The 14,686-nt window shown below is 43.6% G+C and overlaps 1 protein-coding gene across 2 annotated transcripts in view; it reads right to left on the bottom strand.

Moving 5' to 3' along the window:
- Nucleotides 1-14,686, bottom strand: part of TMEFF1 (transmembrane protein with EGF like and two follistatin like domains 1) — a 78,818-nt gene that overhangs the window by 26,237 nt on the left and 37,895 nt on the right. For both annotated transcript variants that reach the window (XM_077933385.1, XM_028737992.2), the window contains exons 2-4: nucleotides 13,485-13,594; nucleotides 11,961-12,090; nucleotides 842-868 (exon numbers count right to left, since the gene is read on the bottom strand). In XM_077933385.1, the coding sequence (XP_077789511.1) occupies nucleotides 842-868; nucleotides 11,961-12,090; nucleotides 13,485-13,594 (267 nt within the window). The remainder of the gene's footprint in view (nucleotides 1-841; nucleotides 869-11,960; nucleotides 12,091-13,484; nucleotides 13,595-14,686) is intronic.

The raw sequence follows: 14,686 nt of genomic DNA, 5'->3' as shown, positions 1-14,686 counted from the left end.
GTTAATTTGCTCTCTCATCCAACAAAAGTTGAAATTCCATCCATTAGCGCGATACAGAGTTCAGAGGTAACACTGATTTATATCTGAGGTTTTTCTCATTTGTGCATATATTGCACCAGGGGCAAAATGTCCACTGCTGCCCCTGTGGTGGGGTGGTGGGCAAACTCCATAAGGACAAATCTCCACTGGCTGTGGGGGAGGGGTGTCTTTTCCAGATCCCCCCTCCTCCCCCTGGCAACAGGGCTTTGCATTGGCTCATCCCTTCATTAGAAGCCAGTGCAAAGCCCCCCACCCAAACAGCGGACAAAGCTGAGAGGCAGAACGCTTCCCCTCTTGCAGGAGAGGGGTATTCCACAGAGCTTTGCCACTGACTCCTCTACCCCTAAAGGCTGGTGAAACCAGCTGTTAACTGGGCGGTGGGACGGGGGTGCTGCCCCTTGGGTGGGTACCACCTGAGGCAGTTGCCTCACCCTACCTAATGGGGGGGGGGGCTTTAGTGCACATATTGGTGCATCACTGATAGAAAAACAAACGGCAGAATCCAGTAAAAGTTGTGAAACTTTGATTTTAATGGGAAATTTAATTTAGGAAGATGCTTAATCTCCCATTGAACAATGCTTAATTTTGGCTATTGAATGACATAACTTTTTTTTTAAAAAAAGTTAAGGCTCCTGACTTGTATTTTTCAAGGAAATGGTTGAATTGTTCACAAACTTTTCAGAAATCACCTTTTGCCAAGGAAAAGCAATCTATGTAGTTGTGTTTTTCTGCAGTACATGTAAACATTTCCAGCTAGGATCCTGCATTCACACAAAAGAACAAAAATATCAGCAATACTCACCCCCTTCTCCTGATCCAGAACCATTATCTGAAAAGGAAAAAATTAGAATTATCTGGGAGTGCATTTTTTAATTTTAATTTTCTTGAAAAGCCTTTATAAACAGCTTGATTGTGTTGAATGGGCAAGACCAACTGAATGGAGAGGAATAACAAGCAGCACTGGGAGGCAGGGAAGATAAACTGGTGTGACTAAATACCCTTCAGGTTCCCAGTTCTTACTCTGTTCCCACTCCTATATGATAATGTGTTTTCTTGGTGAGAAAAATCCCATCAGCAGCCTGATCCACAAAGGCCAGGAGCATCATCACAAGATGCTCCAGGTTGTTGAGTGCTGGATTCCACAAGGCCCATAGTATCCATCGGCAATTACCCCCCGGACTCTGTATTTCGTCTGCCTGCTTAGACTGCCAATTGAAGCCTTATGTAAACAGCTACAGGGATCTAGAGCCTGGGCCAGCAAATTATTGAATAGGGATGCTGTCTGAATCAGCCAAGTGCAAAGAGAAGTCAGCCAGCACTGGCTTTACCCACATGAATCAAGCTGCAAGGGGTTCTTCAATGTCTTCCTTTCTGCTTTGGCAGAGTCTCTCCCTTTACTTACCCTAGCTGCTCATTCCCATTTCCCTGCATCTACCCACCTCACAGAAGACAGCAACCAAAATGCATATAGGAAGGAGTCTGACAGCACCTAAACTACTCTTTTTGCCTAGGTCTCGGCCTGGGAAAAAGAGGCTTAGGAGTATGAAGTGGTACGGCAGAAGATGTCTGAAGTGGGTCAAGAGGTAAACAAGACTAAAAGAGACAGTATGTAGGCATTTCTGTGTGGCCACGGTACATTTAATGCCATCAAATAAGAAACTTCATTTCATGTGTGTATGTCCGAGTTCAGTTCCCTAACACAACCTTCTCCAGTCGGGTGTCCTTTAGATGTTGTTGCAGTACAACTCCCATCATTCTTGGTCACTCTTTATGCTGGCTATGGGTGATGGAGTTGAGATTCCCAACCTTTTTAGGACTCACCCTGTTCTTTGGACTGTAAATGGTTTTAACTGGTTTTAATATAGTAATTCTATATTGTTGTAACTTAGGGTGAAGGACAAATCTGAAGACAGAAAACAACATCTGGTTGAAGAAGATTGCCCTTACATATGGCCCAGAAGGACATATATAACCTTAAAGATGGTCCAATCAGTGGTGAAGGATGCATTAACTCATAATGGGATAAGTGGGGGAATCCCAACTGGACAATATAATGGCGGCCATCAATCTCCTTACTCCTTTTAGAGCCACAGCCATGACTTGATGGATGTAACCCAATGAAGAGATGGCAGATCACTTAGCTCCCCTGCTGAATTTCTTCCTGCCTTCCTCCCACATATTCCTTTCCTCAAATTCTCAGTCCTGATCCTCCTTCATTCCCTGCAATTTCCCCTCCTCTGAATGCAGGGCAGAGCATGCCAAGAAGGAGTTGCTTACAGTGACTTTAAAATGAGGCAGTCTCTTGCAAAGAATAATAGAGACATCATGGCCAATCCATTACAGAGTCAGAAAACGCAGCATGAAAAGAAAAAGTTCTACATTTGAAGAGCAGTTCACATCAAGCAACTTAACTGGCTGCACACAACGACAACAAAGCACTTCCTACGTTGCCTTGCCTCTCAGAATTACAAGATTTAGACATGTCTGGTGAATTGGTTTTAACCTTAGTCATCTTATGATGGTCTGAGTAAGTATTAAGGCACTAAATTTTCTGGAAACTGTATGATTTCCTTCTGTCCTCCTCTCCTATTCTTCCTCATTCTAAAACAATGAAAATAAAACAGCAGAGCTGGTGAGAGGGGAACAGACTCAGGACCTTGAATGAGAACTATTGATTGCAGAATACAGAACATGCCTCCAGGGTAGATGTGCAATGGAAAATGCTGGTGTGTATTAACCCAAAGTGCCACAAACGCAAACATGAGTCAATTCCAACTTTTCTTTGGGTAGTCAATGAAAATGGGGGATGACTTCAGTTTGTGATTTACTTAAGACTAAATTCTTCTCAATTTCATTTTGAAAAGTGAGTAAAATACAGGGAAATAAACTGTGGGTCCCCTGCCCCTTTTGTTTGTACCAGGCTCGTTGTATCAAATAGTAATGGGGAGACTAGAAAGCGGTTTTTATGCTTGTCTTTTTCTGTCTTTGTTACCTTACATCGTGCTAGCTTGGGGACTGTTTGAGACTCGTCATTTCCACGGGTTAAACGCTCAAGCGTTAGAGACATACTGTCACCCCTCCCCTCCCCCAACCTAAATGCTGAGGGTGGTTTCTGCCTAAGAGCTCTTAAAGAACTCAAATGTGAAACGTTTTATCTTCTAACAAAAATATTTAACGTGTCCCAAGGAATGGCATCCGTAGAAGAGGACTGGAAAGGGGTCAATGTAACAGTATTTTTAAAAAGGGATTTCATACCCTCCAACATTTCTCCGATGAAAATAGTGACTTCTCATTCCATAATGATTATTTTACTATTTATACCCCACACATCTTACTGGGGTGCCCCACCCACTCTGGGCAGCTTCCAACATATGTAATAAACATAATAAAACATTAAACATTTTAAAAAACCTCCCCTATACAAGATTGCCTTCAATTGGCTAGGTGGCCGGAGAACTCCAACATTTCTCCAGTGAAAACAAGGACATCCTAAGGAAAAGTAGGACATTCTGGGATCAAATCAGAAACTGGGATGGCATCTCTAAATCAGGGACATCCCTGGAAAATAGGGTACTTAGAGAGTCTTGGATTTACGGAAGATATAAGAAACTACAGGCCTGTTAGCTTAAGGTCTGTGCTGAGTAAATTGGTGAAAAGCATTATTAAATATAAAATTATCACGCATATAGAAGAACAACATAGAAAGCCAGTGTGGGGTACAGCAGAAGGGAAGGTGTCTGCACAATCCAATTAAGCATTTTCCATATATAAAAGTCTCTGTAAGCTAGAGCCTTGCCTTAAAAAGAGAATGAACTGTCCACAGTCAGGATCAAAAGGCTACCATGGTCCACAATGCTTTCGGGTGGGTTAAAGATGATGTTCTAACTCAGGATGTAACTCTGTGTTTGGTCGGCTCCACTGCAGATTGTTGCTAGTGGAAGCACTTTATGGAATGCCCCCTCCCCGATAATTTTATGTACACAGAAACTAGGTGTCAGATGAAAGATATTTTTGCCTAGCCTTTATCCTGATTCTTTGCACCACTTTAGTCTTCTTCCCGTTGTCTTTATATCTCCACCGCCTGTTTAAAGCCCACTGTGTCTGCCAGCAATTACCCTAAAGTCACAAGTGTCCTCAGGAGGGTTGCTACCTAATTGCCCAGAGCGGTGCAGCCTCAAATGGAGCCTTAAACTGTTACTTGGCAGGATACAAACAGTAGCTGATCATTCTTTCATGCAAATCTTGGCAAAGTCTTCCAAAAAATTCACTCTGAATGCTTAAAGCACAGTAGCTTGCTGTTCAGTTGCAGGAAGTGCAGGCCGTGTTAGGTCAAGCGTAAGCTCTTCCCATAATACCCAAGGCCATTTCACACAGTACACAGCAACGTACCTGGGTTAGTCTCTGAGAAGCATACCTGTATGATACATCTTTTCAAAGTGTTTTGTTGCGTTCCTTTTTCTAGATGTGCACTTGGGGGGAAATCGTAGACATATGCCTTTTAAATATATTATGTGAAGAGACCTTCATCTACACACCCTGCCTTTATCATGCCTAACAACTGTTTCTGCGCCCAAGGAGAGATAACTATATTAGTTTACAGGTATATGGGTTAAGTCAGCAATGAGATGTCTGCCTCAAGAGAGAGGGAAGGCTGGTTCACAGGTTACAGGAGCAAGTCTTTCTGCTGCAAGCACACTGGTGTCCTCTGGGGGGGGGGGCAAGTAATGTGTGAAAACACACCTCTCTGAACATTGACGGGCAATGCAGAAGGCACATATTAGGAAGTCACAACTATCTTCTGCATTGGGGATGGCACCAGGTTTCGGACGAACCGGGCAAAGTGTCCTTGTGGTTCCCACTTTAACACCACTCCGGCAAGTCTGTGGGCAGCAGCGTAAACTTTTAACCCCCCCCCCCCCAGTCCAGCAATGGTAGAAGTACTCCGTATGGCGGCTGCGGCCCCAAATGTCTCTGTTTTCTGGGCCCTGGTTTCAACTTGGTCTTTCATCTATTGGCTATGGGACATTCAAAAGAAGAAGGAAAAGGTTTTGGTTTTTTTAAATTGCTACCACCTATCACTACAGGCCATGCATGGTGGGAGATGCACATCTTTCTTGTATACTTTAGGTGCTCCCTGTGAGGATCAAGAGCACAGGCATAGCAAACACTCCAATAAAGTGTGACCAGATCTTGAAAAGAAATAGGCAATGCCTGTGAATCAGAGCTCAGCACGTATATGGGGCTCTCATTTCCGGACTGCAGCCTGAACTTTAGAGCAGATGGTGTCCTGAGAACACGTGGGGGACCTTCCCCTATCACTGCTGGCAAAAGGGACATGTGTGTCTGTATGTAGGGGCTGCTCTGCTGAGCTGAGGCCAACAAAGGTCCTGTCTCATTGGCAAGATTTAGATCCTGGTTCGGTGTTGGGTATGAACCTCTCAGCTATGGTCCAGCAGGTTCGATAAGCAGAAAAGCTGATATCCGGAACTCCCCCCACCCCATTTTATTATTCCAAAGGCAAAGTACCTAGGATTTCCTGCTTAACAGCGATGAGGAGATTAAATTGCACCACTGACTTTATTTCCCCCTGCCACCAAACACAGTATATCGTTGTAATTGCATTTCCACTACATAAACAAACACAGACTGTAAAACCCCGGCTGCTCAAGATTCATAATAAGGGCTTGATTACTTCAGATTGAGGGACACTAGTTCAAAATTAAATGTAGCCTTGAGAGTCTCTGCCTTCCCTGCAGTGAAATGTGTTATGAAAGGAATGAGAGAAGCTAGCAAACACCTGACATCTCACAGAGCAATGGTGTTTGCTCATAATAATGCAAATACAGCACGAAGGTTGGTTGGTTGGTTTTTCCAACTTAAGAGTTTAATAAGGGAGCCAAGAGGTGGTACTTCCCAATAAACAGGTCTCTCTGAAGGTGTGGATTCAGAAATCCATTAGAAAATTAAACTGCACGCCCACTGTGCATGCTTAATTTTACAAATTTAGCAGAAGTCAATCCTGGGAGCAATTATATTTGCTACTGTGGTTAACAGAAACACACAGAAATGAAAATAAATCAGAAGAGTTTAACTTTTATTGCTAATTTGCCAATAAGATATGTAAGAGAAAATGGCTAAGGACCTATTTCAGCTGTGAGAATGGAGAAATGCTAAGGTTGTTTGTGCAACTAGGTGCAGTAATTTTGGAACTACTGGATAGCAACCACAGAATTCACAGAGGGCAGGTACTCCCAGTATCTTATCTATGATGAAGTGGAGCAGACCAGTGAAGCTGGAGCAACTGCAGGATCCATGGGCACAAACTCCCTGGCATGCCTCTAACCACACGGGCACAAAATTTAGCTCAGTTTGGTTGTTTATTTTATTTCATAAAATGTATGCACTGCTTGATTGTTTAAAGAAAAGCCCCTCAGAGTGGTTTACAAATAGATAAAATGATAAAATCAAGGGGGGTGGATTACAGTATTTTAGAACATTTCAGCATTTGAGACTTGGGTCTGAAAACAAAGAGGTTACTGCAAGTCTGAACAGACCTCACTTCAGAAAAAGAGAGAGAGAGATGGGATTGACCCAGAACATGATCTGAGGGCATGGGATGTGCCCACCCTGAGCTCTGTGATGGAAAAAGGAAGGGTGTACCATTTGCAATAGGGACACGGGTGGCACTGTGGTCTAAATCACAGAGCCTAGGGCTTGCTGATCAGAAGGTCAGCAGTTTGAATCCCCGTGATGGGGTGAGCTCCCGTTGCTCGGTCCCAGCTCCTGCCAACCTAGCAGTTTGAAAGCACATCAAAGTGCAAGTAGATAAATAGGTACCGCTCTGGTGGGAAGGTAAATGACGTTTCTGTGTACTGCTCTGGTTCGCCAGAAGCGGCTTCATCATGCTGGCCACATGACTCGGAAGCTGTACGCCGGCTCCCTCGGCCAATAAAGTGAGATGAGCGCCGCAACCCCAGAGTCATCCACGACTGGACCTAATGGTCAGGGGTCCCTTTAACTTTACCTTTTACCAATTGAAATGGCAAGTTTTCTCCTCAGCATTTGTTGAAGCCACAGCTTATGAAACGTCACGGCACAATAAACATGCTACAATTTCACAGACCCCTTTGTTGTTTCTGCTGCAACCACTCAACATATCAGTGCTTCTGAAATTTACCTCATCCCAGAAGCCCATGAAAAACAAATGCATCCTCTCTCCTCCCTAAAAGCAGAGTCAAACCGCCTCTGAAAGGTCACTTTCCCAAGAAGGTTGTTTGAGCAGATCTGCCTGAGGCAATGGAACAATTTTGTACTGGCAGCCAGAGATGCAAATAGTCACAGCCTCCAGCGTTTAACTGTTACTTAGCCCCAACAGTGCCCCTGGGGACTGACCCCATCCAATATCCTAGAAAATGCATTGCCTGCCTGAGTCCAGATCAGCAATGTTAAAACAAAAGCTAGCTAAGCTTCCTCCACCAGCTGCACAAACAGCTGGTCCTTTATGTCAGGGGTGGCCAACATGGCGTCATCCTGACCACTGGCCATGCTGGTTGAGGCTGTTTATAGAGTAGTTGTCCCCTGTTGGCTACCTTGAACCTAGAAAGCTGCAAGTTGCGCAGACTTACTTGGGTGTTTCAAGGAAGCCCCTTTGCTTTTCAGACAAAAAGGGCAACAGCCAACCCAAGCTGAGCGTTTTAAATATTCAACATGGCTGCTCACACATTTTACCGGTCTGCACTAACGTGTAACAGTGTTCGCTGGTTTAAAAATAAAAATGAATGTCATGTAGCAATATAACACTACATTATCATAAGCATTCTGAACACTGAAATGGCCAAACAGGACAACAAGGAGCTACAATAAGCACTGGGCATTAGTGACTCGTTTTTCCGATTCACATTTAGGCATTAAAATAATTTAAGGGTGGTAACTAGATACTCAACTTGCAAAAAAAAACCACACCTTGGTGTCCTACTTGCTTTGCCCCACCAATGTGGTGAATAGCTGGTTTGCCCATAATATGCTAGGCTAAAAGATGGCTGATCTTGTCAGTGAAAGGCCTTTCAATATTCCCCAACTATGGCTAAACCAAAACAAGACAGCTTAGCGAATGGTGTGGACTTGGAATCAGAAAAAAAGGTCCCCGCAGGACCTATTTACTACTAGCAATATTACTATTGCTGCTATTCATAGGTCAGCCAGCCAGCATTTTGCTGATTCAAGTGGTGGTATTCAAACTCCTTCCAGCCTCCAAACACGGCTCACCAGATTCTGCCTTGGCTCCTCCACCAACCTACCAAGTTCCTTCGGGCTCTCAACCAAGCCCTGAAAGTTCTGCCCTGATCTTATCCATGAAGGGGCAATATTTCTGAAATCCGGAGAGGGCAAAAGCTGATGTTCTGATCTAGGCAGAGTTCTTCCAAGGTTTATTTACCTTTATTCATGAAAGGCATAGAAATGTGAAATAGGAGCTTTGTCTCCAGTTACAGGAGAACAGCAACAAAGCCTTCATCCAGATACAACGAAGTCCAGAGCCACCTACTAACTCAACTAAACTGTATGATGACACTATCTACGCAATCAGGGCAGACCTTGGTGATATGGCACCCTGGACAAAGGCAAAAATAGACACCGTCTCCAGTCCTTGACCCGCCTTCCTAAAGCTAGGTAAGAGGCACTGGACTTTGGGAAGAAGGTGTGAGGGCTCTGGCAAGGTCCTAGAGTACTCCTTTCTCCTTCCTAAAGCCTGTTAAGTGCTTACCAGGTTTCGAGAAGGCGCCCTGCTCGGCTGCATGCCCAGTGTGGGCACAGCCCTAAAATCGCCTCTGACACAATTACCTGGCATGCACACACCGTAAGCCAAACTGTGGCTGACTGGGACCTAGCAAATGGACACACTCATGAAAAGGAGCTTGCCACCACTTTGCTTCTGCCAGGTCACCTTTTGCTCCCATACCACACTGTTCCTAGCTACACCTCGTGCTTAGTAAGGCAAGAGTTTGGCCACAACATTAAACCAAACCTTGACTTAGAACAAATGTTGAAGCATCAAAACAGGACTGTGGTGTTGTGCTTACCGTGTCATGTAAACCATTGCTACCGCAATACAAAGTTTTAAAAGCATATTACAGGGTACCTCGCAAGACAAAAAACTCGCTAGACGAAAGGGTTTTTTGTTTTTTGAGCTGCTTCGCAAGACGATTTTCCCTATGGGCTTGCTTCGCAAGACGGAAACGTCTTGCAAGTTTGTTTCCTTTTTCTTAACACCGTTAATACAGTTGCGACTTGACTTCGAGGAGCAACTCATAGAACGCGGTGTGGTAGCCTTTTTTGAGGTTTTTAAAGACTTTGGTGATTTTTGAAGCTTTTCCAAAACTTTCCCGACACCGTGCTTCGCAAGACGAAAAAAATCGCAAGACGACAAAACTCACGGAACGAATTAATTTCGTCTTGCGAGGCACCACTGTAGCTGATTCTCAGTCTCAAAAGGGTTTTTAAAAAATCAATATTTATTATCTGACTCACAAGAAGTTGAAAGTGGAATTAAAAATAGTTGTTGCTGTTTTTAAAACAAGATTGGCATTTTAGTTCTGCACTGCAACATTATATGCAGAGATGAGCCCAGTTATTTAATGGATGCTGAAGTCAAAATAATATTTTATAAGATCTTGTATTTATTATATTATATTCCTCAAAGGCTACAAAAACGTATCAACTTCCCATGGCATTCTCCTGCAAGGAAGATGATATGAGGTGCAAGGACGATAGCACGGGATTGCAAGGAAATAATAAAAGCACTAGGCAGATGTGCTTGAAAATACAAAAGAGATAACAGGGTGTAAATCACCAAGAGAATATCTTGTTTGCTTTTAGGCAAGCTCAGTGATGCGAATCATATTAAGAGCTGCAAAATAATAGGTAAAATCTTGATTGCAGTCTGCTTGCTAGTGGCCCGATACCAACTACCAACAAAAGAAAATCATGGCATAGAGCGATGCGTCTATCCACCAGCAAAACTGGCTTCCTCTTGGGCAATGGGACTACCCCCTCCTCTCCTCCCTGCTGCAACCCCTCAGGCCCTTGGATAGGATTTGGAAGGGTTTGGAGGGGCTGCAGGTAGGGAAGAGAGGAAGGAGAATACTTGCGGTGCATGTAGGAACCTCCTTGTCCTATATTGGACTTCACCCGTAGGTTTTTAATGTAAGAAATAACTTACTTTAAGAGACTTTGGGAGAAGTCTAAAACTAAAAAAGGACTCTTTAGATAACTGGTTTACATACTAAAGGGGAAAAAAATGCAGAAAATGCCTTGAAATAAGCCAGCTTAATAGGTTTATTACTGGCAATTGCTGAGTTGATTTTTAATGTAAGATTCAAGAGTTCTTATTTATATTATGACCTAATAAGTATTTCTGAATGAATGGTTATGTGTTTCTTAAATAAAATCATCTACAGTGGTACCTCTGGATATGAATGGGATCCGCTCCGGATCCCCGTTCGCATCCTGAAGCAAACGTAACCTGCGTCTGTGCATCTCCGTGTGCCGCGATTCGCCGCTTCCACGCATGTACGTGGCATCATTTTGAGCGACTGTGCGAGCAGCAAAACCCGGAAGTAACATGTTCCGTTACTTCCGGGTCGCCACGGAGCGCAACCTGAAAGCGCTCAACCTGAAGCATATTTAACCCAAGGTATGACTGTAGTTCCTTTAACACATATGACTTAAGACTACTGTAATGAACACTTAAGACTAAGATACCTTATTGTTGATTTTTAATTGCTATTTTTTGTTTAGTGCCTTTTTGACCTTATTAAATCTTTACCAACAAAGAAATGAAATGTTGGCAACCCTTATCAATCAGCAACTCAAGGAGGGACAAACTAGTGCCTAGCATTTTTTGCATACAGGGTGAAAGGCCCAGAGAGAGAGAGAGAGAGAGAGAGAGAGAGAGAGAGAGAGACAGGGACACACCATGGATTCATTAAAATGTGTGGAATATTGTGTTAACTTCCCTGATTATATTGCTAGTGCTTCTGCCCCATATTCTAGTGTTCCTTTCACAAAGCGGTACCAGTTGTATTATGGAACTGTGGCTTTTTGACTAATATACCAGTTCCGCACATGATCTCCCCATAAAAACTGAACGAAATAACTGTGTGCTGGTATACTGTCCCAAATTTCGTGACTTTACTCACACAATTTTCCAGGTTATGAAGGCTGCAGACTGTTTTTTTCTAGAATAACATGACAGTGCATGTTAAACATGCACTATATTCTATCAGTTTTCTGAAGTGGCTTTCATGTCATGTGAAAGATCAAATGTACAGTGGTACCTCAGGTTACATACACTTCAGGTTACATACGCTTCAGGTTACAGACTCCGCTAACCCAGAAATAGAGCTTCAGATTAAGAACTTTGCTTCAGGAGGAGAACAGAAACCGTGCTCTGGCGGCACGGCAGCAGCAGGAGGCCCCATTAGCTAAAGTGGTGCTTCAAGTTAAGAACAGTTTCAGGTTAAGAAAGGACCTCCGGAATGAATTAAGTACTTAACCCGAGGTACCACTGTAATGTAGAAATGAACAGTTAGGGAAACATTGGGGAAAGAAAACATCTAAGAATAGGGCTAAACAAAGGTAATGGCAGTCAGAGGAATAGTTCAGCATCCCTTGACGACTGCCATTTTATGTGACCTCCTGCTTTCAAGCTGACCAATGCTGACATGCAGTTGAAAATTACAGGTGTTTCACCACTGTATCTAGTTCCTCTAGCCCCTAGAGACCGAGGGACCATGTCCAGATTGGACATGACATTTCAGTACAGAAGTGGGCGCTTGATCAGTGAATCCTGGTCCTAGGAAAAACACTGAAACATCCAACAAATGAAATAAGAAAGGCTGTCCCATTAACTGCTGTTTACTCACCTGAGTAACAAGGCCCTCTAGCCACCACTGTTATCTCTTTCTGATGCTTGCAAGCAGCTCTCCTGAGAAAGCATTCATTTTGGTAAGTGTCTCCATTTGAACCACAAACAGGAATATATTTTGTGTGACACTGCAAGGGAGAGAAAAAAATAAAGAAAAAGAAATTATTTACGCAACCCCGTGTATAGGTATTCAGCTGGGGCGGTAAAGGTGCAATCGGAGAGTTTGATTTCGTGGCTCGTGGCTTCCTTCCAGAGGCCCATTCCATTCAGCTGCAAAAACAAACCACAGGAGCCCAAGGAGCAGCAGCTACAGCAGCGAGACAGAAATGCACAAGCAGAAATTGGTATTTTCATGTCCCCAGGATGAAGAAAGCATAGCACACTCGCTGCAGGCTGCAGCTTGGCTGCCACGGGACTGAATAGAATGGCAACAGTGTACAGAAAGTTTTTTGTTTAATATTAAAGTGCCTATTCACAACGCACTGTTGCAAAAAAATAAAAAAGATAAAATCTAAATATACTGTTCATTGGTGGTTACAAGTCGCAAAAGAGTTTTTCCTTCCTAATGGAATGTGTTCATAAATATGATACTAAGTGGCAGTTTGCTATTGTTGGAATTTTCGTATTTTAGTTTTTTGCTCTGTTTCCACACTTAATTGCTCTTACTCCCCAATTAAAGTGTAGTGGTTGTTTAATAATAATACAACAGTAAAAGTGAACAAACAAGGAAAGGAAAGTATTATTATTAAACAACAAAGGACCCTGCCGACCACACATTTCAAAAGAGGGAATTAAAAATGGGCAAAATATTACAGATGCATCATTTGCATTGTTTCTTAAAGATATAAAGAAAACCTGAACACAGATATTTTCTTCTCTCCAGATGTTAATGGAATGAAGAATGTTTCTTGGCACTGTGGCCCAAAGCATGGGTGGACTTTGGTCTTTCAAATTTCAGCAGTACCATGTGCAAGGCCAAAATTAAGTCCGTGTGTCCCCACCTCTCGCCTTCTGTTGTGCTCAATTCACTACTGGCCAGTGGATGTATAGAATGCTGTTGAAATACGCACATTCCTTGGGGCCTCTTGGAGGTTTTATATATTTGATCAGGAAATGTGTATAATTCCCTCTTCATGGGCAGATTATGCGCACATTTTCCATGAGGCCCGGAGAATGTGCACAACAATCAGTTGTTATGCACATTAACTGCTCTATTCAGCCTCTGAAGAACATGCTACACCAGGGCTGGATCTAAACACATCAAAGAATCGTTTCAGTTAAGCGCGTTGTAAACTCATACAGGGAAATCCGGTAGAGAAAGACGGGACTTCACAGCGCCATCTGGTGTCACAGTGTTATATCGCATATACAACAAATATAAAACCCTTTTTCTTTACCGAACTAGCTGAGTCCCAGATCATACAAATGGGTACATGAGTGTAAAGCTCTCAAACTGACACAGTTTTTCAGAGGATATCATTATTTTTGATCATATTAGATAACAAAGGTGAAAATTCCTTACCAGAAATTGGCATGCACACGTCAAACTATCTCCTTCTTCCTTACAAACACCCCCATATTTACACGATGATTCATCACATACTCTCACATCCGATTCCTTTACATTTAGTTCTGAAAAAGGAAAGAAGATTTAAATAGATTATGTGTTATGCTTTTTTAAAGCAAAGTCAGTTGTGCAAAAAGGCACTTGACAGCCCCCCGCCCCTTGTAATAAAAAGCAGCCCTGGGAACTTGTCTTTTTATCAGAGGAATAGATGGTGGAAGTGCTTAACTCTCCCCCTGCATGCCATTTTGCTGCTCAAAACCAGTCTGCTCCAAGTTGTTCCCATCCCAATATTCTAGAGGCTTAAGCACAATTTTTAAACATGCACCTGAAACCTATGGGAGGGGAGAGCAACTTGGAGGGAAAGAGTTAATTTGAAATGGAAAAATGGCTGGCAGGGAAGTGCTACGCACCTGATTCCTTGCTCGAAATTGTTTCCCAATATTGCTTTTCATTTAAGCCAAGTAACAAAAAAATACATTTGGGGATTTATTGCACATATTTCCAGATAATGTGCTCTTTGCCCCCACATAAAGCGAAGAGCCCTAGCTCAGTGGTAGAGCATCTCAAGGTAGGGTTGACCCTAGAGATATGCAGCTAGATCAGGGGTCTGCAAGCTTATCAGACAATGGGCTGCTCCACGCTCCGTCCGTCAGAGGATGGGCTGGAGCATATGCGCACACGTGCTCTTCTGGGTCGGAGGAGCACCCGTGCGTGTACGCTATTTCCGGTGCTCCTCCGATCCAGATGTGTGCGCATGTGCACGGGCGCTTCTCCGTCCCGCATGCATGCACACACACTATTTCTGGCGCACATCCGGGTCGGAGGAACGCCCGTGCGCATGCGCACAGGTGCCATCAACCCGGAAGTCGGTCCCCGTGCCATGCCGGTAAGAGCGGGCGGCGGGGGTCGCCATGGGCTGGATAGACGAGCCCTGTGGGCTGCTACCAGCCCATGGGCCTTAGGTTGCCGACCCCTGAGCTAGATGGACCTACGGTCTGACTTGGTATAAGACACCTTCCTATGAACTTCAGTTCAGTTTGTTCATTGGCTAGCAGAAGCATTGAAGAAAGGTGGGAAAGTAAGCTCGGTGGTAACTTTTAAGAAGCAGGCACATTTCTTGCTGCAGGAAAGTAGAAAGAGAGAAGGCCAGGAATATG

The sequence above is a fragment of the Podarcis muralis genome, chromosome 8, assembly GCF_964188315.1.
Source record: "Podarcis muralis chromosome 8, rPodMur119.hap1.1, whole genome shotgun sequence".
Classification (NCBI taxonomy): domain Eukaryota; kingdom Metazoa; phylum Chordata; class Lepidosauria; order Squamata; family Lacertidae; genus Podarcis; species Podarcis muralis.
Note: the sequence above shows the minus strand (reverse complement) of the source record. Positions and strands in the feature narration are given on the sequence as shown.